This window comes from Danio aesculapii, chromosome 19 (assembly GCF_903798145.1).
Source record: "Danio aesculapii chromosome 19, fDanAes4.1, whole genome shotgun sequence".
Lineage (NCBI taxonomy): Eukaryota > Metazoa > Chordata > Actinopteri > Cypriniformes > Danionidae > Danio > Danio aesculapii.
This window is the reverse complement of record NC_079453.1, coordinates 46,458,389-46,482,033: the sequence shown is the minus strand read 5'-3', so window position 1 is coordinate 46,482,033 and position 23,645 is coordinate 46,458,389. Positions and strand designations below refer to the sequence as shown.

Below are 23,645 nucleotides of genomic sequence, written 5' to 3'. Positions count from 1 at the left end.
CCAGGCTGGCCAACCAGCCTAGGTTGGTTTAAGCTGTTTTTTTTCAGTAGGGAGAGGACATCTCATGTAAATATCGGTTAAAGTTTGTCTCGCTGTTGACTTTTTATACCGTGTATTGCAATTCATACCGTTAAAAAAACTTTGAATTGCAATATAGATAATTTTGCAAAAGTATAAATTCAACTTGTAACATATGCAACTAAAGTGCGTTACTGATATTAAATCAGAACTGTGAGGAAAGTGGCAGTTATCTGTACAAGAAACATATAATATAAAGCGCTTTATAATATATTTCATAAAATTATTCGATTTTAAATCAAATAACAATAAAGAAAAACTGTTCAAATGATTATTTTATAAAAACGCTATCTCTTCTTGAGGCAAGATGATTGCGTAATCCCCGGACGAGACGTCACGTATCCCACAACTCTGTGCGTTCTTCCCAGTGAACAAAAATGGCGGCGAGGGCACCAGGTAAAAATGTTGTTCGGTTTTTAGCAGCGTTTTCTGAAACTGTGGTCTAATGTATTTGTTTTCATCAATGTAAAGAGCTTTCTTATATCTTGCCTGTCTTCTGTGGTGTTAGAACTGTTGTGTTTAACCGAATCTGTCAGTTTTGTCACGTAAATCACTGATGTCCTCTGAGTGTCCCCGTCTGCTTCAATGAGTTGTTGTTTTTTTTTTAGTCGTAAATGTCCTAATATCTTGCTTCCGTCGCTTCTAGAAACTCTTTATTTGGTATTTGCATACTACAAAATATACATTGTGGAAACAAATGCTCCTTGATTTGTTCCGATCTCATTTAGCAGTTTGTTCGTGATTGTTTCGTAATTACAACTCACTCATCTTCCATCTGACAGCCCAGAAATCAGAAAAGAAATCCATAAAACACAGAAAAAAAATGTATTTTAATAATTTACTATTGTTTTTGCACAGCTGCTGCATCCGGCAGGTTCTTGGATGGCTTCAGGAAGTGGTACTACAACGCGTGCGGGTTCAACAAACTAGGTAAGCAATGTCATATCTGCCATCTGTTAATCTGGCAGTAAATAATTATTTTAATTTACTTATATTTGATTTGTCCTTATTTTATAATTGTTTTAATCCTCATGTCAAACATTTGAAATTAGAATACAGCATGAAACGATATCCATACATCCTGTCACAATAATCAATATATGGATTTGTCGCACAACACATGGACATGACCTCAATAATTTCTAATGATGCAATACAACAATATCAGCAACATTTTAGCTCATTGCACTGGGCCTGTCATGATATCTATTTTTGTTGTACGATATATTGCACCAAAATGTATTGCGATTAAACTATTATTGTCATTTTATGCCACTCATTATATAATGCCAGAATGACAATAAAATATCATCATAATGCAAGTACACTCTTCCAAAGAACACATCATATTTCATTTTTAAGAATATTTCATTTAATTATAATCATTTTAACAATTTAATAATCAGGCATTGGAATTAGAATGTAAAAAAAGCATATCCTAAACAAATTAATAATAATAAATGTTAACAAAAAAAAGTTAAAAGTAACAGAGGCGGCGATATCTGCTACCAGATCAATTTTCAGTTGTCAGACACACGCATGTAAATATACTATAGTAATTTATAGTATATACTACAGGGTTTATTTTTAACCATACTGACACCTCCGATGGAGATGGAGTTGTTGCACAATCAGCTAAAATGTTGCTAGAATTGGTCTTTTTGTATGGGCGATATATATCACATCACCCAAAATGATTGAGGTCATGTCCATGTGTTGTGCGACTAGTACATATATTGATTATTGTGACAGGCCTAGATTGTGCAACATCTCTCTCTATCGAAGGTGTCTGTGCCAGTATGGTTAAAAAACACAATATTTACTATAGTATATTTTCATGTGGGTGTCTGACAACTGATAATAGATTGGTTACTTTTTTCTAGTTTTTTTCTTTGTATGTATTTTTGTTAACGTTTATCAATATTTATGAATAATAATAATTAAATATAATTAATTATTATTATATTAATTATTATTTGTTTGTTACGTTTTCACATTCTGTTTCCAATGCCTAAATGTTAAGTTGTTAAAATGAAAATAATTAAATATAAAACAATATTTTATTCTTAAGAAAACTGTGTTCTTTGGAAGAGTGTACTTGCATTATAATGCTATTATATTGTCATTCTAGCATTATAAAATTAGTGGCATAAAATGGTCTTAAAATGACAATAATATTGTTTTGGTGCAATTTTTGTATTGTAGGAAAAAATATAGATATCGTGACAGGCCTATCCATACATGCAATACATTTTTTTAGAAAGTATTATTTGGCATGTGTTTGAGTTATGATTAGTGTATTTGACTTGTGATTATTTTATGATTGTTTTAAATCCCTTTTTATCTAAAACCGTTCTAATTTTTAATATGTGCTGTATTCATACATGCAGTTCAGTGTTTAGAAAGGGTTATTTTCTATGAGTATGAGTTCTGAATGTGTTTTAATCCCATTGGGGTAAATTTGGTTTTATGTTCGCACGTTCAGATTGTCTCCTTAATAATATAAATTCAGAAAAGTATTCTTTGCAAATTCTGAATAGGGAAATCATATTTTCAGCCAATGACTATCAAAGTAGAACACTGTCCACAGTTCATTAAATAGTGCTAATGTTGTTTTGAAGTCATGCTTGCATGCTATTCACTTTTGCTAACAGCAACATGCTAGCGCCCTGTTATTAAGTCTTCAAGCAGTTAGTGCTGCGATGAACACCAACAATCCAATATTCTCAAAAAGCACCAAAATAGAGCACTAAATAAATAAAAATAAATCATTGATTGTATTTTGATGTGGCCAAGATTAAAATATCATCTATATTCATTATCATGGTTTGAAAAAGTATAAATACTGCACAGGAGGGCTAATCATTTTGCCCTCGACTGTATATTAATGGAAGGTTTTTGTTGTTGTTTTGCATTTTATGATTTGCCAAGAACCTTTTTTAGTACTTTAAGTAAAAGATGTCACCTACATCTTGGGAGAACACAAATTACACATGACACTGGGCCACAAACCCAGTCATACTTGTCATTTTTAAAAAGATTTCTAGCAGAATAAAAGCATTTACTTGATGTGTTTAGCATTTGGATGTATTTAGCCGAAGTACAACTGCTTAGAAATCTGGAATCCATGGGGTAAGAAAAAAAATCAAGATATTGAGAAAATAATTTTTAAAGTTGTCCAGCTTATGTACATTACTAATCAAAAATCCAGTTTAGCTATTTAAAGTAGGACATTTACAAAGTGTCTTGATTTAACATTTACTTAAAAATCCAATGATTATTATTATTATTATTCTTTTTTTTTTTGCCAAAAAGACAAATAAATCATTTTTGTTTCTTGTAATAGTATTGTTATTCCTACAAATTGAGCCGTGCTATTGACTGTGATGCGGAAGTGCGCTCGTTTTGGCAAGTGTTTTATGTCTTCTGATTCAGTTGCCTATGAATCAGAATCAGAAAGAGCTTTATTGCCAGGTATGTTCACACATACGAGGAATTTGTTTTCGTGACAGGGTTTCTACAGTGCAACAGGATTACAGAGACAGGACAAAAAACAGATCATAAATATATTTAAAAAAAATACAAGTAGTGAATGCAAATATACAAATTGACAAGTGTATGTACAGCTATATTACTATATACAACGTTATATGTGCAGCTGTTTTGTGCAAATTGGCATGTAAGTGTGTTGTTAAATAAGTGTATATGTGTATAAAAGTGTATAGCAAGTAGTGATGTTTGTTCCACAATTATTATCATCAAGTGTTCATGAGATGGATTGCCTGAGGGAAGAAACTGTTTCTGTGTCGGGCTGTTCTGGTGCGCAGTGCTCTGTAGCGTCGACCAGAAGGTAAAAGTTCAAAGAGGCAGTGTGCTGGGTGTGAGGGGTCCAGAGTGATTTTGGCAGCCCTCCTGCTCGCTCTGGATAAGTACAGTTCTTGGGGAGTAGGAAAGTTTGTACCAGGGATTCGCTCAGCAGTCCGAACTATTCGACGTAGTCTTTGGAGATCGTATTTAGTAGCTGAGCTAACCAGACAGTTATTGATGTGCAGATGACTGATGGGAGAAATGACTAGGAATAATGAATAGCAGAAAATAGTCAAACTACAAACCAGTGTGTTCATGACCATACATAAAATGTAGAATAATATAATAAGAAAATATCAGTTTGCAACATCAAGCAGCATAACGAGCTGTTGTCTAAAATCAATGGAAGTGAAAGAGAGTGGAAGTCTCTGACCAAAAAGATTCCAATGGCTGCGCCCGCTCATACGTCAAGAATAAGCTCAATATATGTGTTCCTCCTCTTCTGCAGGTCTGATAAAAAGAGTTTTAAGACTCAATTTGATCAAGTGATTTTTACCAGATGTTGTATTGGACATACAAGATTAACTCACGCCTTTTTAATTAAAGATGAAGACCCCACTCAATGTTTGTGCTGCACAACTCCCCTTACTGTAAAACACAATTTACAGGACTGTCCTGCTTTTAATGCTTCCAGAAGACTTTTTTAATCAAATGAACTCTCTTAAGGACATTTTTAGCAAAGTGACAACAGAAAATTTTTAAGAATTCTTATCATGTATTAACACTAAACATCTTATTTAGCTTGTGTATTCATTCATTTGTTTGTTTGTTCTTTATTATTTATTATTGAAATGTTCTTGCACTGAAAATAGCCTTGGTTGCTGACATGGCAATAAATAAAAAACACATTACATTCTGCAGGTCTGATGCGGGATGACACCGTCGATGAGGACAGTGATGTGAAAGAGGCAGTTCGTCGCCTCCCAGAGCCACTTTACAATGAGAGGGTGTTCCGCCTCAAGAGAGCCATTGATCTTTCCATGAAGCACCAGATTCTTCCCAAAGACCAGTGGACTAAATATGAGCAGGTATGTCAATGTTAAGTGTGTCTTAGGACATTTGTAAATTTTGTAAAAGTACTTTTAGATTTACGATTTTCAGACATATGGATTCAAGGCCAGGAAAATACGTAAGGACAAGCATTGGTGCTTTAATGAAATTTGAAATAAAATTATTTATTCAAAACTTGTACAATAACTCTGACAAATGCTGCACATTTAATCAGCCTTATGATGATAAACCATATTTTAATATCACCAGTATTGAATTCAGCAAATTATTTAAGTTCTTTGAGCATGACTTTAAAAGGGTCAGTTTTTGAAAATGACTTAACATAAACATTAAGTGAAATGTTTAGGAAAGAAAAGGCTTTCGTGGCGCTACAGATGCTGGGGGATAAATTAATTCTTGATTTAAAATGAATGGTGCTTTATAAAGTCATTGAATATCCTCAGTCATTGAATCTGTTCATGAAAGGTGGGAACTCTGTTAAAGTTTTGACTAATTTAATATACTAAATATGTATATTGTGTGTTTTGTGCCAAACCTCACTTGATATTTAGTTTATTGCTTTTGCAGAAATACACTTTTTTCACTTTATTTTATGTAAGAAAATTCCCTAATAATAAACCATTAGCTAAACCATTTAGCTCAACTCCTTATTTACTGCTTATTATGGTAGAAGTTGGGTTGGGTTAGGGATGTAGAATAAAATTATACTTTAAGTACTAATAAACACCCAATATTCTGATAATAGGCAGGTATATGCCACTTATAGTAATAGTGGGGATTATTAAACTAAAGTGTTTAAAAATATTGGAGAACACTTTTTAGATTAGGTCACAATTCATGTTATTAACTACTGGCGTATTACCTGCCTAATATTAAGATATGAACTGTTCATTAGTAGTTATAAACTGATCTTATTCTGCATTCCTAATCCTACCCAAAACTTAAACCCAGCTACTACCTTACTAACAATCAATATAGCTAATTAGTGGTTTATTAAGCTAAGTTAGTTAATGGTTTGTTATACCGTGATTTGTGACCTAAACTAAAGGTTTCAGTATGTTGTAGTGCAAGAAACATGACGATTACTGCAAAATGTATCATATTTTGCTCTGTTCTAAAAACAAAATCTATTGCGTGATTAGGATTTATTTTTTTTAAAGACTTTTATTTATTCATTTTTTATGGGTTTTTTTTTTTTTTGCAGAGCTTAGCTGAAGCTAGGCTTTCACTAAACTAAATAATTAAATTAGATTAGATTAGATTCAACTTTATTGTCATTACACATGTACAAGGCAACGAAATGCAAGGAGTCAATATGGAGTCAAATATAGAGTCAATTCAGGGCCTTATATACTTGCAACATAAAATAAAGTTTTGCAACTGAAAAAAAAAAGTATTGAGTAGGGACTGGGTGATTAATCGAAAAAATAATCGAAACTGACATTCAGAACTTATTAGAATTTAATTTTCTCAGGAAGATTTTTTTCAATTCTTTTCTCCACTGTGTGTGGAATCATGTGACCCTGATTTATACATTTTCCATTACATTAAAATTATTATTTACATCAAAAATATTTATTTACAAAAGCTGCAAGAAATGCAGTGTTTAAAATATTATTTACAGGATATGCATAAGTATGAATACTAAGAGTTATTTTATTTAGAAAAGATACAGCTTATTTTCTACTTTTAATATGAAAACACTGAAAATGTTTTGTTTCCATAAGTGCATGTTTCATTTTTCACTTTTTATTAGAAAAAAGTGACTGCTGGATTTAGGCAATGTCCGTCTTAATTTCAGTTGTTCAATGTTGATGTTCAATGAATATTCATATATTGTGTGTTTCCTTCAATTCTTTTAAAATGAAGTAACGCACTCTTCATTCAAAAATCTCTCACTTGTAATATGTGAGCAAATTTACTGTACAAAACCTGTCAGTGAAGTATGAGAGCAAAAATAATATAAAATTGTATATAAAATAAAAAAATGTAAATCTCAGAACATTGCAAAGGCAACTTTTGAGAAATAAAAAGGACTTCTACAAACAAAAACAGAAAGAACTGCAAAATAAAATCAAGCCGTGTGAAACAACTAACATTTTGCCGCCTTATTTATATAAAATAAAATTGCTAATATTTTAGTTTTTTTCACACTGCTGGATTTGTATTTGTAGTTCTTTATATTTGTTTATTTTGGAGATTTGCATTATTTTAAAAATTGTTTGCATGTAAGGCCCTGGATTATGGAGAGAGATTAGACTCAATAATAATTCACGCAAAAGACACGATGTACACATGCGTAGCCAAATTCACGTACGTAAAATATTTATTTATACTTTTAAAAAAAATTCACATGCACAAAATAAAAATACATTTTCATAACATACGTTTCACAAATGCAAAACACCATTTGCAAATATATAAGAGTGTACAAAAAGTTTTGAATGTTTAAAATTCACGAGTTCATCCTGAATGAGAATGTGCAAATCCTCTCTCACGTACGACTCACCCTGAATACCAGTGTGTGCATTTTTGAGACTTTCCTGCCAGAAACAGGCAACTCGTACCTCTCAGCCAATCAGATGAGAGCTGTACTCGATGTCAACCACTCTGCACTCTTTTTGCGCAGTCTGTTCCTCTAACCAACATGGCGGATACTCCTGTAAGTCAATACTGTTTCCTACTAGTTTGTGTATACGCTTTTTATAGTAGAATCTGAGTGTATTTTCAGTAACTCAATAGAAAAGTGCTTGTGTTAGAGCGCATCCCGCTCTTCACCTGCCATGCTAAATAGAGGAGTATTCTTCTTCTTAGTTCTCAGGGAGTTGTGATTGGTTGAACAGTAAGCTCGCATCTTATTGGCTACAGGGCACGAGTGACTCACGTGGGAGGTGTGTGCTGGCAGGAAAGTCTCAAAAATGCACACACTGGTATTCAGGGTGAGTCGTACGTGAGAGAGGATTTGCACATTCTCATTCAGGATGAACTCGTGAATTTTAAACATTCAAAACTTTTTGTACACTCTTATATATTTGCAAATGGTGTTTTGCATTTGTGAAACGTATTTTATGAAAATGTATTTTTATTTTGTGCATGTGAATTGTTTTTGTAAGTATAAATAAATATTTTACGTACGTGAATTTGGCTACGCATGTGTACATCGTGTCTTTTGCGTGAATTATTATTGAGTCTAATCTCTCTCCATACTGGATTGACTCCATAATTACGCAGCTTTAAAAAAAAAAATGACAGGCCACATTACTGCTTTGTATCTTTCTGTCACTGATGTTTTTGTTAAGATAGCTCATTCATACAGTCTAGGCTTAAGTCTGGTCTCTGAAAGTGAGGGTTTGTGTTCTGGTGCAAGATTTTATTTATTATATTTCTTTTTTAACTTGTAGGATGTGAAGTACCTGGAGCCGTACCTGCAGGAGGTGATCCGTGAGAGGAAAGAGAAAGAGGAGTGGGATAAGAAATAAGAAGAGCGTGATGACGATGAAGCTCTTTGCTGTGATGTCTGGTATCTTGTATTTAAAAGAAAATGTATTATGTGATGAGTCCTTATACTTATTAAAATTTCCTTTCTGACAAAAGCCTTTAAACGTAGCTTTTCTGAAGTCATCGCATGTTCTCTAATCAAATGAAAACGTTTGATGGGAATATTTGAAAGCTTCAGTTGAATAATTATGCGGACGATGCATTGACTTAATTGAAGCTACAGTAATTTATCAGTTTAAGAATATATATTAGTTTATCAAATGTTTTTAAGGATCTGAAACGCTACATGAGGGTGAGTAATTCATGACAGTATTTATTGAAGTGTGAACAAACACAGTGTGATGTTGCAGTAAATTACAAGGTTTTTTTTTTTTTACGAGCGCAGGTTTAAGCCGCGGTCACACTGGACGTTTTGGCCCATAGACTTCCATTCATACACATGCATCAGACTAGAAACGCAAGCTCGTGCGACAAGTTTCTCAGTTCGCTGCCTTGCAAAGTTCAAGCTTGGTGAACTCTGACCTATGTGTGAGACCAATCGAAGATCAAAACATGACCTCTTGACAGAAATGTAAAATATGGAGCAATCTCTAGCTTGGGTAATTCCCCCCTTTTGAAGTGCTGTTCAACAGAATTTCACATGCTCAAACTCCAGTGTGACTGCGGTATAACTTGTATTGCGCATTTGTTTTTAAATGACCTTTCACAAGATATATATATATACAGTTTCACACACATCATAACTGTTTCTCTTTTATGAGTTCTAAAGTACATTGCAAATAAATCCTGTTATGAATACACGATTGCAATTTATGTATTTGCAACTGTATATTCATAACTAGGTTTATTTGCAATGTACATTACACTGAATACTTTGAAATCATAGCACATCTTATACATTATACATTGTGTACATATTATTAGTTGGCTACGGATCTATTTGCTGAGTCATTTAAACTTTTACTGCGTGGTATAAGTAATAAATGATAAAGAAAAGTGATGATAACAAATGCAGGTCTGGAGCTACAGTTTAATAATTATTCGTTCACATCGAACCACTAAAGTAATGTAAAACACCATTAAATAATTATAAGTGCTACTAATAACGGCACTGATTGTGTTATGAACTTGAAAAATAAGACAAACCATTTAAATAAACCCAGTGTTATACTTTTCACACTTTAAGGCTATACCATTTTTTCAGTTTTGGTGATGTAATCGTTTCTTTTTCTTTGTTGTACATTTTTGGAAAGTATTAAAGATTTATTAAAGTATTAAAAATAAGTTTTCTATTTAACTAAAGGAAAAATAATGTAAAACAATTGAACCGATCATTAATATATACTATTAAAAATATATTATATATATATCTATATAGAGAGAGAGAGAGATGATAATGCAAAAAGGCACTGGTTGTGTTCTGAATTTGACGACTAAAAACATCAAACAAAAAGCATCAAACGTGACAATATACACTCACCGGCCACTTTATTAGGTACACCTGTCCAGCTGCTTAACGCAAATTTTTAATCAGCCAATCACATGGCAGCAGCTCAATGGTCAAGACGATCTGCTGCAGTTCAAACCGAGCATCAGAATGAGGAAGAAAGGGGATTTAAGTGACTTTGAGTGAGGTATGGTTGTTGGTTCCAGATGGTCTAGTCTATTTCAGAAACTGCTGATCTACTGGGATATTCACGCATAACCATCTCTGGGGTTCAACCCAATAGAGCACCTTTGGGATGTGGTGGAAAGAGAGATTGGCATCATGGATGTGCAGCCGACAAATCTGCAGCAACTGCGTGATGCTATCATGTCAATATGGAGCAAAAATCTGAGGAATATTTCCAGTAGCTTGTTGAATCTATGCCATGAAGGATTAAGGCAGTTCTGAAGTCAGCCCGGTACTAGTAAGGTGTACCTAATAAAGTGGCCGGTGAGTATATAATGAAAATGTATGAATTTGTACGAGTTCTCGTTCTACCATTTTAACGATTTAAAGTCTGACGCTCAGTTTTTAATATAAATATTTTCTATTAAAATATAGTTCTATTAAAATGATGAAATTTCCCATAATACATCTTATTCCATCAGTCTGTGCTCTCTGCGTTGAGTGACCGTGTTAACAGTATCGATGAAGTTTCCGATGACGTTGTTGAATGAGCTTAGCATGGAGACCCCCAGCTCATTGCTGGTCTCGTTGATGTCAGCATCGTAGACCCCAAATAACGGCGTACAGACTTCCACGTGTCCTTTCCCCTCACGCTGCAGGATGCCAACAAGTTCAGTCCTGGCCTGCTGGAACTTCTCACTGTCGTAATCGACCAGAGTCCGATCATCCAGCGGGTACGTCACACTCTCAGGATAACAGTCTCGAGGCACAGGCAGCTCAACGTATCTGACAAAACATTCATCATTATTGTTTTTCCTTTGCATGCATCCATTATTTACTGTCTGTCATATCATATGTCTAAAAAAAAAGTGTTTCCATGTATGCATGTTTTTATTGTATTTACGTGTTAATATTAACATTAAGATTTCGGTTTAGATGCATCCATATAAAAATGCATAAACATCTACCTCTAAATACGGTTTGTATGTAAAAAATAAATTTACATGTTGCTTTATGCATTTGTTTATATGCATGCTTGTATATGTGCATACATATATACATGCATGTATGTTTGTAGGTATGCATGCTTATATACGTAAACATGCATGCATGCATGCATACATATTAGAATGCATTAATATATGTATATTTATATATATACATGCTTGTTTATATACGTACTTGAACATACATACAGTTGAAATCAGAATTATTAAAAAATGTCCATGTTAGCCTTTTTATGCATGCATGTAAATATGTGTGTGAAAAAATACACGTGTCCACTTAGTTATGCATGCATGCATGTTTATTTAGGACATAAACAAATGGGTACATGTTTTTATTTATGCATGCATACAGTTGAAGTTCTTTTTTAAATATTTCCTAAAAGATGTTTAACAGAGCAAGGAAATTTTCACAGTATGTCTGATAATATTTTTTCTTCTGGAAAATGTCTTATTTGTTTTATTTCGGCTAGAATAAAAGCAGTTGTTATTTATTTTTTAACTATTTTTAAGGCCAATATTATTAGCCCCTTTAAGCTATATTTTTTTCAATAGTCTACAGAACAAACCATCATACAGTAACTTGCCTAGTTACCCTAACCTGCCTAGTTAACCTAATTAACCTAGTTAAGCCTTTAAATGTCACTTTAAGCTGTATAAAAGTGTCTTGATAAATATCTAGTCAAATATTATTTACTGCCATCATGGCAAAGATAAAATAAATCAGTTATTAGAAATGAGTTATTAAAACTATTATGTTTAGAAATGTGTTGAAGAAATCTTCTCTCCATTAAACAGAAATTGGGGAAAAAATAAACAGGGGGGCTAATAATTCTGACTTCAACTGTATATGTTTATGAGGATGTAAAAATACATGTATTTATTAATGGATACCTTTATGGATGTTTAAATGCATGTAAATATGTACATTCATTTCTAAAATGACCCCAACATTGGGGGGAAAAAATGATAACTGTCATATTTTCATGAAGGCTGTACACATTTAGGGTACAACGGTTGTCCTTCGGGTCAAATTTGACCTGCCGGCCATAAAACTATTTTTACACCACAAAAACTACTGGGACACAGACAGATAGATAGACAGACAGACAGACAGACAAACAGGCAGGCAGACAGACAGACAGACAGTAATAATCTGCTGCTTTAACTTCTATGAATAGTGTCTTAAGAAAAATGTTTAACCCACACAGGTACTTTACCATTAGAAAATACACCCTTTACTATAGTCAAACATGAGTGTTGCTCACTGATCAAACACTGATGACGGAAAACCTACAGAGTTTGTAATGAAGATGATTTTATTTCTTCGTGCAAAAAAAGATTTGCGTATTGAAACTAAATTTAGAGGTTTAGTGAAGGCGGCTCATTTTTGACCAAAAGGACAAACAGTGTTTACAGAATTTGCTATCACTTCAGAATAATGGTCCATTAATTAATGTTAAAATAACATTAAGTATGAATAATCTTGTAAAGTATTGATTGATTATAAGTCACCATAATCATTCAAATCCAAAGTTGCGCTTGTTAACATTAATGCAGAGTGAGTAACATGAACTAACGTTACTTAAGAAGAATCAATACCATAATAAATCTATTACTCACTGTTTGTTCATGTTAGCAAATACATTCACTAATGCAGTTTTCCCAACCCTGTTCCTGAAGGCACAACACCAGTCCACATTTTCAACCTGTTCCTAATCAGACACACCTGAATCAGCTCATCAGAACATAATGGCTCGTTTCCACTGACTGGTACGGTTCGGTTTGGTACGGGTCACCGTACCGTACCACTTTTTCGGCACCCTTTCGAAAGGGTACCAAACACGAGAAAGGGTACCAAAAGGCGGAGCCACACGCGCAGCTGAACGCTACAGAGAGATACATCATTTACAGAGATACATCAATCGCTTACGCAACAAGCCAGAATGAAAACAAAAACCCCGCCATGTTTGAAATACACAGCAAGAGATTTTAGCGGAAATATAAACACATATAATAACGAGCCATGGTCGATCTGGACTCAAACAAACCTTGTCGTTGTATGGATGAACAGCCACAAACCCAAGAAGAAGAGCAGATTTACCCTGTGCCCCGTAGTTTTTTACGAGCCAGTCTGAGGCGCGAGCGGTTTCGCTTTCTTCCTTGCGCTCGCGCGCGTCTAACATTATATCTGAAATAACAAACTTCTTCAGCTGATGATAATAACCTGCGCTTGATTATTGATGTGCTTTTGAAACCTGATCCTGTCAGACACTGACAAACGCGAGAGTGAAGCGTGAAGAAACAAAGGAGAAGCCGGAAAAAAGGAGCACATTATTTTTTAGCAAACATGAACAAAATGCCATGTTTAACTAACTTATTATCTTCACGTTTTGGACTAATATGAACTCAGAATGACAGAATTACTCTCTAACAGAGGCTACATGTGCTGCTGAAGATTACAGACACAGATGAGAGGTTTTCACTGACTGTAGGCTATATTTTGTGTTGTTTTGAACCTAAATACGGGCGAAATGTCTGCTGTGTGTAGTTCTTCTGTAGTTGGTAACATATCGGAGACTGTAAGGGGCTGTATGTGTTTATATCAGAATCAGAATCAGAATCGGATTTATTGCCAAGTGTGCTTCACACACACAAGGAATTTGTTTTGGCTACAGAAGGCTATATGTTCATTTATTTAGTTATTTAATATAATTACAGACGTTACAGTAGGCTGTTTCGCACTGTCTTGGATCTGCAGTTATAATCAACTCATGTTCATTGAAAAGTTAGTAATAAACATTTCTACACAAGTATTTATGTGTATGAAGCTTCTGTTTTGTGAGAAGTGCTTCTCATATGATATGTAAGTGACCCGTACAGCTTTATTGTAGACATTTCCTCCAGCGAGAATGACGTCGACTGAAACTTTGTCATACACCACGCCCACCAAAAGGGTACCCTTGTTAGTGGAAAAGCAAGCCTGATAAAGGTGACCCGTACCAAACCGTACCGTACCAGTCAGTGGAAACGAGCCATAAGACAAAATGTGTACGGTTGGTGCGCCTCCAAGAACAGGGTTGGGAAACACTGAACTAATGGACAATTACTTTAAAGTGTTACCCAGAATTTTAGGATAATATAAAGGTTAATAATAGACTTGCTGTACCTGAGCACAGGGAAAGCGTTGGCCAGTGTGTTGAATAGTTGGCGGAGGGCAGCAGAAGTCAGAGGATTGCCCAGGATCTTCAGCTCCTGCAGCCTGTGGCAGGGTGTCAGTGCCTGGGTGAGCAGATCCAGCTTCTCATCATCCAGTCCGCACTCCTCCAGACCCAGACTCATGAGTGTTCCGGAGCAGCGCTGCAGAAGCTTCCGGAAGGTGTTGGGGAAAATATCTGCCACCTCGTGACCGCTCAGATCCAGCTTTACTAAGTGTTCACTGTGAAGGCTGTTGGCGAAGTAGGCCATATCCAGAGCATTGATACTGCAGTTCGCCAGCTCGATACACTCCAGCGGCGTATTTAGAGGACTGATGGGGGAAAAAAACGACAAGATCAGAGTTAAAACATGAGGAATTTGCATTAATATTGATAATAAAGCGTTAAATGAATTACATGTTATCGTATAATGATTTCATTCATTCATTTTCCTTCGGCTTAGTCCCTTAATTATCAGCAGTTGGCACAGCGGAATGAACCGGCAACTATTCCAGCATATGTTTTCCACAGCAGATGCCCTTCCAGATGCAACCCACACACTCGTACACTACGGACAATTTAGTTTATTCAATTCACCTATAGCGCATGTGTTTGGACTGTGGGGAAAACCACGCCAACATGGGCAGAACATGCAAACTCGATAGATAACAAAAAATGGCACCTGGCCCAGCCGGGAATCAAACCTGTGACCTTCTTGCTGTGAGGCGACAGTGCTAACCATTGAGCCACCGTGCTGCCATATAAGATATCAATTTTGACAAGAAATGTAACCTTGAAATTAGAGTAAATCTGAAATCAACTCTTAATATTAGTGAGTTACTGATCCATTGTGTATTCTAACATGATGAATGCTAAATTACAGTATTTATTTATCTTTGTTAATGCTAGTTAGTGAAAATAAAGTTGTTCATTGTTAGTCTGTTAACTTACAGTGCATTAACTTTGAATTTTAATAACGCATTAGTAAATGCAGAAGATTCTTCATGTTAGTACATTAATCAATAGGCCCCTTTTTTTTTTTTTTTTAAGGGATAGCAAATGTTTCTACATTATATAAACTTTTATGGAAACTTATTTCCAAGACAAGAAAAAAAAAAATCAGGCATAAAATATAGATTAGTCATAATATTGACTATTGAAATCATAATTGCGAATCAAGTAGAAATTATGACTTGAAAAGTCAATTAGAAGATAAAAATGAGAAATGATAACAAATAAAAAAACGACGCCATTAAGTTGAAGTGGTGATGACTCAACTACTGAGAAATATTCATTACATGAACACTACCTGACTGAAGTCTTGTTGCCTATCCAAGTTTTAGTAACAACAAATAATAACTTGAGTTCTAGTTGATTATTTGCTATTAGAAGTGGCTTATATGAAAGGCAAAAGCCTCTAGATTTTACCTAAATAAAATGTTAATTATTAATGATTTAATTAGGACAACAGTCTTGTTACTTAACAGAAATAATGTCCAGTATAGAATATAAAGTCATGCTGCAGTGGAAACAGAATGAATATTGTGTCTGACTCCCATGAGCTTGGAGGACTGCATCTATACATCTCTGCAATGACTCAAATCACTTATTAATAAAGTCATCTGGAATGACAAAGAAAACGTTCTTGCAGGACTCCCAGAGTTCATCAAGATTCTTTGGATTCCTCTTCAATGTCTCCTTTATCCTACCCCAGACATGCTCAATAATGTTCATGTCTGGTCACTGGGCTGGCCAATCCTGGAGCACCTTGACCTTCTTTGCTTTCAGGAGCTTTGATGTGGAGGCTGAAGTATGAGAAGGAGCGCTATCCTGCTGAAGAATTTGCCCTCTCCTGTGGTTTGTAATGTAATGGGCAGCACAAATGTCTTGATACCTCAGGCTGTTGATGTTGCCATCCACTCTGCAGATCTTTCGCACGCCCCCATACTGAATGTAGCCCCAAACCATGATTTTTCCTTCACCAAACTTGACTGATTTCTGTGAGAATCTTGGGTCCATGCAGGTTCCAGTAGGTCTTCAGTATTTGTGATGATTGGGATGCAGTTCAACAGATGATTCATCAGACAAAATCGACCTTCTGCCTCTTTTTCGAATGATCAACTAGAAGTCAAGTTATTATTTGTTGCTCTTACAACTGAGATCAATGACAGGACTTTTGTCTGGTAGGGTCATTTGCATGTAGAATTGATATAATTATGCATTATTGATTGTAATTATTATAGTAAATACATGGAACGTGTAACAAAGACACATCAAAATATCAAGAGTTAACAATTTTGTCGTCAATTAGATTTTTCTCATGAATATGACTTTTAATAAATAATAATTTCAACTTTAAGCCTTTTTTTTCTAATATGGTGGAAATGATCTTGCATATTTTTTGCAGCTCTTGTTGCAATGAACTCAGTGTTCTCGAATGCTCTCAAAGGCTGATGGGAAGCGAGCTCACAGATTTATATCAGTCCACATGCTGCATAGAGGTCTAGGTTGAATGAATATCACGGCCCAGATTGTGTTTTGTCTGGTATGAGACACGTGTGCTGCTATTTACACTATGTATATGCAGAACGCATTGTGTTTCCAGTCACATCGTGCCCTTAGTATTTACAGAATGACAGCTGTCTGAATTCTGGCAGTCGCACAACAAACACACAGCAAAAACAACAACACACTTGGATGATAAACAGCGGATTAACTCTTAAATAAGATGGTCAGACTTTACATGCAAATAAAAAAAGAGCTTCTGTACACTGTAAACATTTGCCTGCCCTACATTTTTACGTTGAATCAAATTAACCTTATAAATCATTTTAACTTAAATTACATTCAATTTACTTAAAACTGCTTTTTTAACTTTAAAAAATAAGTTAAAAACATGAATAACTTAAAAATAATATGTGTATTACTATTATAAACACACACAGTATGTGTTCAGCAAAAATGAGTACACCTCTTACAGATCTTTCTTTCTATTGGATGCTGTACAATAATATAGTCGTGTATATACATTCAATTAGTCAGTAGTAGCAAAGCCAAAACTGAGGCTAATCTAAGAAAATAACTTAAGATCAAGGTGCAAAACATGACTACACAAATTACTATGAAGAATTTAATTTAGTTTAAATTCATCCCTTTATTCATCAAGGGTTGCCGCAGCGGAATGAACCGCCAACTATTCCAGCATATGTTTTACACAGCGGATGCCCTTCCAGCTGCAACCCAGTACTGGGAAACTCATACAAACACATACACTTCGGCAAATTCAGTTTATTCAATTCCCCTATAGCGCATGTCTTTGGACTGTGGGGGAAACCGGAGCACCCGGGGGAAACCCACGCCAACACGGAGAGAACATGCAAACTCCACACAGAAATGTCAACTGACCAAGGCTCGAACCAGCGACTTTCTTGCTGGAGGCGACATCGCTACCCACTGCACCACCCTCAATCCACTTACATTTGTAAAAACAATCAACTTAACTTAATCGATTTGTGTTGGGACATCATGAAGGAATCTGTGGAACCCAGCATTTTTTAGTGCATCGATGACAATGAGAAACGTTTCTTCAGCATCAAATCAGCATATAAGAATAGTTTCCCAATGATCATGTGCCTGTCACCGACATATAGCACCATGGTGCTCACGGCGACACGAGTTCGATTCCTGGCTCGAGGTCCTTTGCCGACCCTTCCCTTCTCTCTGCTCCCAATACTTTCCTGTCTGTAACTTCCACTATCCTATCCAAATTAAAGGTGAAATATTTAAAAAAAATAATAATAAAAAGAATGATCATGTGCCAAAACGGGACTAATGATTATGAAAATTCACTTTTGTAATAATGTTCCACAATTATTTTATTTATTTTGATAAATAATAATGTACCTTGCTTGTGCACAAGTAATAATCAATAGCTGCAGTTCACTGAACGGCCATAGGTGTCACTAAAAACTAATTTACCTGAATTCATGCAGTGCATTGTGTCTTTACGTCCAGTGTAGCCAACTTAGCAATTTTGTTGCTAGATTTAGCAACTTTTCATACTACTCTGGAAACTTAATTTTTTTCAAAAAGCACCTAGCAACAAATTTAGCCATTTTTAACATTAATTTGGCTGCTTTTAGCAATTTTTAAAAGTGACTCAAAAGAGCAGCGGCTGCAGGCTTCACAGAGTAGAGCTAGCTCAGATTGTTTTTCATAACTGTTAATTTACTGATATTTGTTAACATGTATAATTGTTGTTAATTTAGGTAGAAATAAATTCCAATAGTGCTATAATTGTTGTCACTTTCACAAATGTGTTAATTTCACAAGTTGAAAAGAATAAGTACACAAGCTGGGATTGTTTAAAAGAATGTAAGTGTTCATTATCCAGGGTTTTTGTTCAGTTAAATTTAAGACTTTTTAAGACCATTGTGATTGAAATTTTATACTCATAAAGCGCTAAAGCCTAAGGAACCACACTGAACTGAGCTAAACTGAACTGAACTTAAACAAAAAAAACTGATCTACACTGTTCCTATTTACTGTGACCTTTTATGTGAAGCTGCTTTGACACAATCTACATTGTAAAAGCGCTATACAAATAAAGGTGAATTTTTCAAATGGCCCAGACGGAAAAGATTTTGCCCCATCAAAATTTTAACGTTAAATAATACAATAATACACTAATAATTAAAAAATTCTATATTTTAGATTCAAAATATTTTAAATATTGTGTAAAAACAAGCAAGCTCTACTTGTATCCATACACTTTTTTCCAACATAAACTATCTTTAAAAATGAACAAATGTTTAAAAAACTAAAATAAACTAAATCTACGTAGAGAACTTTTAAAGAAATGTTATTTTAAGGAAAATAATTACACCATTATGATTAATGGAGTTAAAAATGACCTTTTTAAATAAAAAGTTTTATTGAGATTGTATGGGTTTTGGCCAGATTAGGTAGCAATGCATGAACAAAGGAAAATTAAGACCTGTTTAAAAAAAGATTTAAGACCTGCAACACAATATTTCAGTAAATTTAAGACTTTTTAAGGCCTAAAATTTGGATTTTGAGATTTAAGACATTTTGAGACATTTTGAGACTTTTTTAAGACCCTGCAGAAACCCTGTTATCAGTGTTATACTCAAAAATAAAAAAATAAAAAGTGTTTATATTACGTTTACAAATAGTCAACAATATTTTTACATACAAATCTAAATGGACATATTTCAAATCATGTTTTTGCTGAGATGGCCAGTCAATTTAGGAAAACATTAATTATTTTGTAGGCTACATGAAGATGTAGTTCTGAGTTGCAATTACTCAATGACGTCATCATGCAAAGTAATATGTTAATAAGAACCTTAATATGTTAATATCTTAATATGTTAGTAATTAATTAATAAATAATAATAAAATAAAAATAAATAAATAATTAATAAAAGTAATATGTTTATAAGAACCTATTTATTGTGCATCTGGATCTAATGTTTTAATATAATATAATACACAGCGCCTCAGAGAGTGAGACATGACGGGCTTACGCTTGTCACACACTACGTGATGACGTCACTGATATGAAAATAAGTGCGTGACGTCATCTGGCAACATTTAGCTACTTTTCGTGCAGGGTTTAGCTACTTTTCATTGCAAATAGTTGGCAACACTGTTTACCTCAGCAGTTTCCTCAGATGTCCAGTAAGTGTGGAGAACCCCAGATAAAGCTCTCTCAGCTCAGTCAGTTTGCTCATGAGCTCCCCCAGAACCCTCATGAGATCCTGATCCTCCAATCCCAGCCGGTGCACATTCAGAGCCTGGGCAGGGAAGGTGAGCGAGCGCAGGTGAGGGAACTTCAGCTGAGACAGCATCACCTCAATGTGCGGAGCCTCCAGATGAACATTGTGCACCACCTCCAGCTTCTGCAGGCCGTGTGACTCCACCAGCTTCAGAAGATAAAACAGGTTCCTGAGACTCAACGAATCCACGCGTAGACCAACAAACTGCAGTTTCAATGGGCAATGTCTGCGCAGCAACAGAGCCTGAGAGACTACCTCGTAATTGCGTCCGGTCACAAACGCATCCAATCGGACGTCAACCTCCACATTGAATGCTGACGGTGCTGATTGGCCGGCTTGCATGGAAACCATAGTCTCATAACACATTCGGGTGAGCATTTCAGTGCGCGCCCAACGCCCAAGAGTCCGTCTGCATTGACAAATCTGGTGTTCAGTGTCCTGAAGGCCTATTAAATCCACAACTTGCAGGATTTTAGCATAAGTGGTTGGAGCTTGAAGCACATAGTCCCTCAAACCTGTGAGAAAAGCTTCAAGACAGAGTCTGCAAGTGCTGGATGTGAGATCTTCAGGAGAGTCCGACGTCTGTCCTAGTAGTTCTCGCAAGTTCAGCTCAGTCAGAGGCCACGTTCGCACCAGGTCGTGAAGAAACGAAGCCTCCTCGTGCAGATAACTAGCCTTGAAGAGGATTGGATAGAGATTGTAGGACAAGCAGTGGAGGTTTTGACGTGCATTTGGGCCGGTTTGAACGAAGCCTTCAGCTGAGAGGAACTTTAAGGTCTTCATTGTTGTCTTTTCCAGATCCTGAGGTCAAGCACACAGTCGGGTTTTGGAGACGTGGCGTGGTTGTTTCTTCTGCTCTCTTTCAGATAGGGTTTACATGAGTGTCAGCCTGAGAACAGAACAGTGCTGAGCGAGAGTAAGAGGAGGGAGGTTGTTAGGTATTTATAGAAGCAGCTGTCTCATAGTTTCATGGCTAACACACACACAGAGAGAGAGAGAGAGAGAGAGAGAGAGAGAGAGAGAGAGAGAGAGAGAGAGAGAGAGAGAGAGAGAGAGAGAGAGAGAGAGAGAGAGAGAGAGAAAGAGAGAGAGGTTAAAAAGCAATTAGGTTTTGGATGGCTGGAAAGAAAATAATAAGTCCCTTACCTATATATGCTGATTGATCATCAATGAGACAAGAGTAGGTGCAATGACATTCTCTGGCTGTAGAGTTCTCTGGGTTAAAATTCACAATATATAAATAAAAAGTAAAGGAAAACAGAAAAATACCAATTTTTATGACCAGTTTTTTTTTTTTTTTTTGAGTTTTGCTAAAGGGAAATGTTTACATTTTGCTTGTATTTTAGTCAGTCATCTCAATTTGTCAAAATAAAAAGCTCAATAAAAACAGAAAGATCATTGAGACTGGATTCAGGATCTATTTGCCCTCTAATTTGCTTTCACCAATGCACCTTTAAAACACTCAGTGAAGATTAACAGATTATTAACAGGAATTATTAAAAAAGGCTTTGAAGCATGAACATCAAATCTGATTCAAAGTCAAAATCAAATTTGAAGTCAAAGTCAAAATGTGTATGAACATAAGTGCTTAATTATTTTTTTAGAGTGAACCAAGTACCCAGTATCACCTCTCACACACTTTTTTTCTTGTAAAATGTTCATACACATTTTGACTTCAAATCAGATTTGGTGATGTCCATGCTTCTTCAAAGCCTTTTTTAAATAATTCTTGTTAATAATCTGTTAATCTTCACTGAGTGTTTTAAAGGTGGATTAGTGAAAGCAAATTAGTGGGCAAACAGATCCTGAATCCAGTGTCAATGATCTTTCTGTTTTTATTCAGCTTTTTATTTTGACAAATTGAGATGACTGACTAAAATACAAGCAAAATGTACAAATTTCCCTTTAGCAAAACTCAAAAAATAAATGGTCATGAAAATTGGTATTTTTCTGTTTTCTGTTGAACACACACACACACACACACACACACACACACATACATACATACATACATACATACATACATACATACATACATATATACATACATATATATATATATATATATATATATATATATATATATATATATATATATATATATATATATATATATATATACACACACACGCACGCACGCACGCACACACACACAAACGACAACCATTAACTTCCATAGCAGGAGAAACAAATACTTTGGAAGTTAACAGCTACTGGATTCTTCAAAATGTCTCCTTTTGTGTTCAACAAAACAAAGGTGAAGGGTGAGTAAATAATGGCAATTTTCCTAAGTTAATCTTTTATTTTACTTGGTACATTGATTGTATTTTAGTTTTAACCATAATCTGCAATAAAGCATGCCATTTACTATAATATTAGCAGCGCTATTCACAACATAAACATGCAATATGATTGCAAAGACTACCTTTGGTTTAAACAACACTGAATGCAGCCTACTCACCGGCCACTTTATTAGGTACTCCTTACTAGTACCCAGTTTGGACCCCCTTTTGCCTTCAGAACTGCCTTAATACTACGTGACAAATTCAACAAGGTACTGGAAATATTCCTCAGAGATTTTGCTCCATATTGATATTATAGCATCACAAGCTGCTGCAGATCTGTTGGCTGCACATCTATGATGCGAATCTCCCGTTTCACCACATCCTGAAGTTCTCTATTGAATTGAGTTCTGGTGACTGTGGAGGCCATTTGAATACAGTGAACTCATTGTCATGTTAAAGTAAACAGCGTGAGATGATTTACGCTTTATGACATGGTGCGTTATCTTGCTGGAAGTAGCCATCAGAAGATAGGTACACTGTGGTCATAAAGGGGTGGACATGGTCAGCAACAATACTCAGGTAGGCTGTGACATTGACACAATGCTCAATTGGTACTAATAAGCCCAAAGTGTGCCAAGAAAATATCCCCCACACCATTACACCAACAGCAGCAGCCTGAACTGTTGATATAAGGCACGTTTCTCCAATCTTCTATTGTCAAGCCTGTGTGAATTGTAGCCTCAGTTTCCTGTTCTTAGCTGACAGGAGTGGCACCCGGTGTGGTCTTCTGCTGCTGTAGCCCATCCGCCTCAAGGTTGGACATGATGTGTGTTCAGAGATGCTCTTCTGCAGACCTCGGTTGTAACGAGTGGTTATTTGAGTTACTGTTGACTTTCTATCAGCCGGAACCAGTCTGGCCATTCTCCTCTGACCTCTGGCATCAACAAGGCATTTGCGCCCACAGAACTGCCGTTCACTGGACATTTTCTCTTTTATAGACCATTCTCTGTAAACCCTAGAGATGGTTGTGCGTGAGAATCTCAGTAGATCAGCCGTTTCTGAAATACTCAGACCAGCCAGTCTGGCACCAACAACCATGCCACGTTCAAAGTCGCTTAAATCCCCTTTCTTCCCCATTCTGATGCTCGGTTTGAACTGCAGCAGATCGTCTTGACCATGTCTACATGCCTAAATGCATTGAGTTGCTGCAATGTGATTGGCTGATTAAAAATTTGCGTTAAAGAACAGTTGGACAGGTGTACCTAATAATGTGGCCAGTGAGTGTATATAAT

At 35.5% G+C, this 23,645-nt stretch overlaps 2 protein-coding genes across 2 annotated transcripts; one reads left to right on the top strand and one right to left on the bottom strand.

Annotated features, from left to right (window-relative positions):
* Positions 1 to 399: 399 nt before the first annotated feature.
* LOC130246513 (cytochrome b-c1 complex subunit 7) lies at positions 400 to 8,549 on the top strand. Its single transcript, XM_056479500.1, has 4 exons — positions 400 to 474; positions 937 to 1,008; positions 4,807 to 4,973; positions 8,358 to 8,549. Exons 1-4 carry the CDS (start codon positions 456 to 458, stop codon positions 8,433 to 8,435), a joined length of 336 nt encoding a protein of 111 aa, XP_056335475.1. The 5' UTR covers positions 400 to 455; the 3' UTR covers positions 8,436 to 8,549.
* Positions 8,550 to 10,458: 1,909 nt separating this feature from the next.
* On the bottom strand, positions 10,459 to 21,335 carry lrrc14b (leucine rich repeat containing 14B). Its single transcript, XM_056479442.1, has 4 exons — positions 21,215 to 21,335; positions 19,947 to 21,041; positions 14,240 to 14,599; positions 10,459 to 10,852 (listed from the first exon to the last, which is right to left on the bottom strand). Exons 2-4 carry the CDS (start codon positions 20,849 to 20,851, stop codon positions 10,537 to 10,539), a joined length of 1,581 nt encoding a protein of 526 aa, XP_056335417.1. The 5' UTR covers positions 20,852 to 21,041; positions 21,215 to 21,335; the 3' UTR covers positions 10,459 to 10,536.
* Positions 21,336 to 23,645: the final 2,310 nt, after the last annotated feature.

What these genes read in the sequence shown, in the direction of transcription:
- LOC130246513 (XM_056479500.1), top strand. An exon ending in GTGCGGGTTCAACAAACTAG is followed by an intron (nt 1,009 to 4,806) that starts GTAAGCAATGTC and finishes TACATTCTGCAG; the next exon opens with GTCTGATGCGGGATGACACC. An exon ending in AGTGGACTAAATATGAGCAG is followed by an intron (nt 4,974 to 8,357) that starts GTATGTCAATGT and finishes TTTAACTTGTAG; the next exon opens with GATGTGAAGTACCTGGAGCC.
- lrrc14b (XM_056479442.1), bottom strand. Translation starts at nt 20,851, where the DNA reads ATGAAGACCTTAAAGTTCCTCTCAGCTGAAGGCTTCGTTCAAACCGGC. An exon ending in CATCTGAGGAAACTGCTGAG is followed by an intron (nt 14,600 to 19,946) that starts GTAAACAGTGTT and finishes TTCCCCCATCAG; the next exon opens with TCCTCTAAATACGCCGCTGG. An exon ending in AACGCTTTCCCTGTGCTCAG is followed by an intron (nt 10,853 to 14,239) that starts GTACAGCAAGTC and finishes ATGTTTTGTCAG; the next exon opens with ATACGTTGAGCTGCCTGTGC.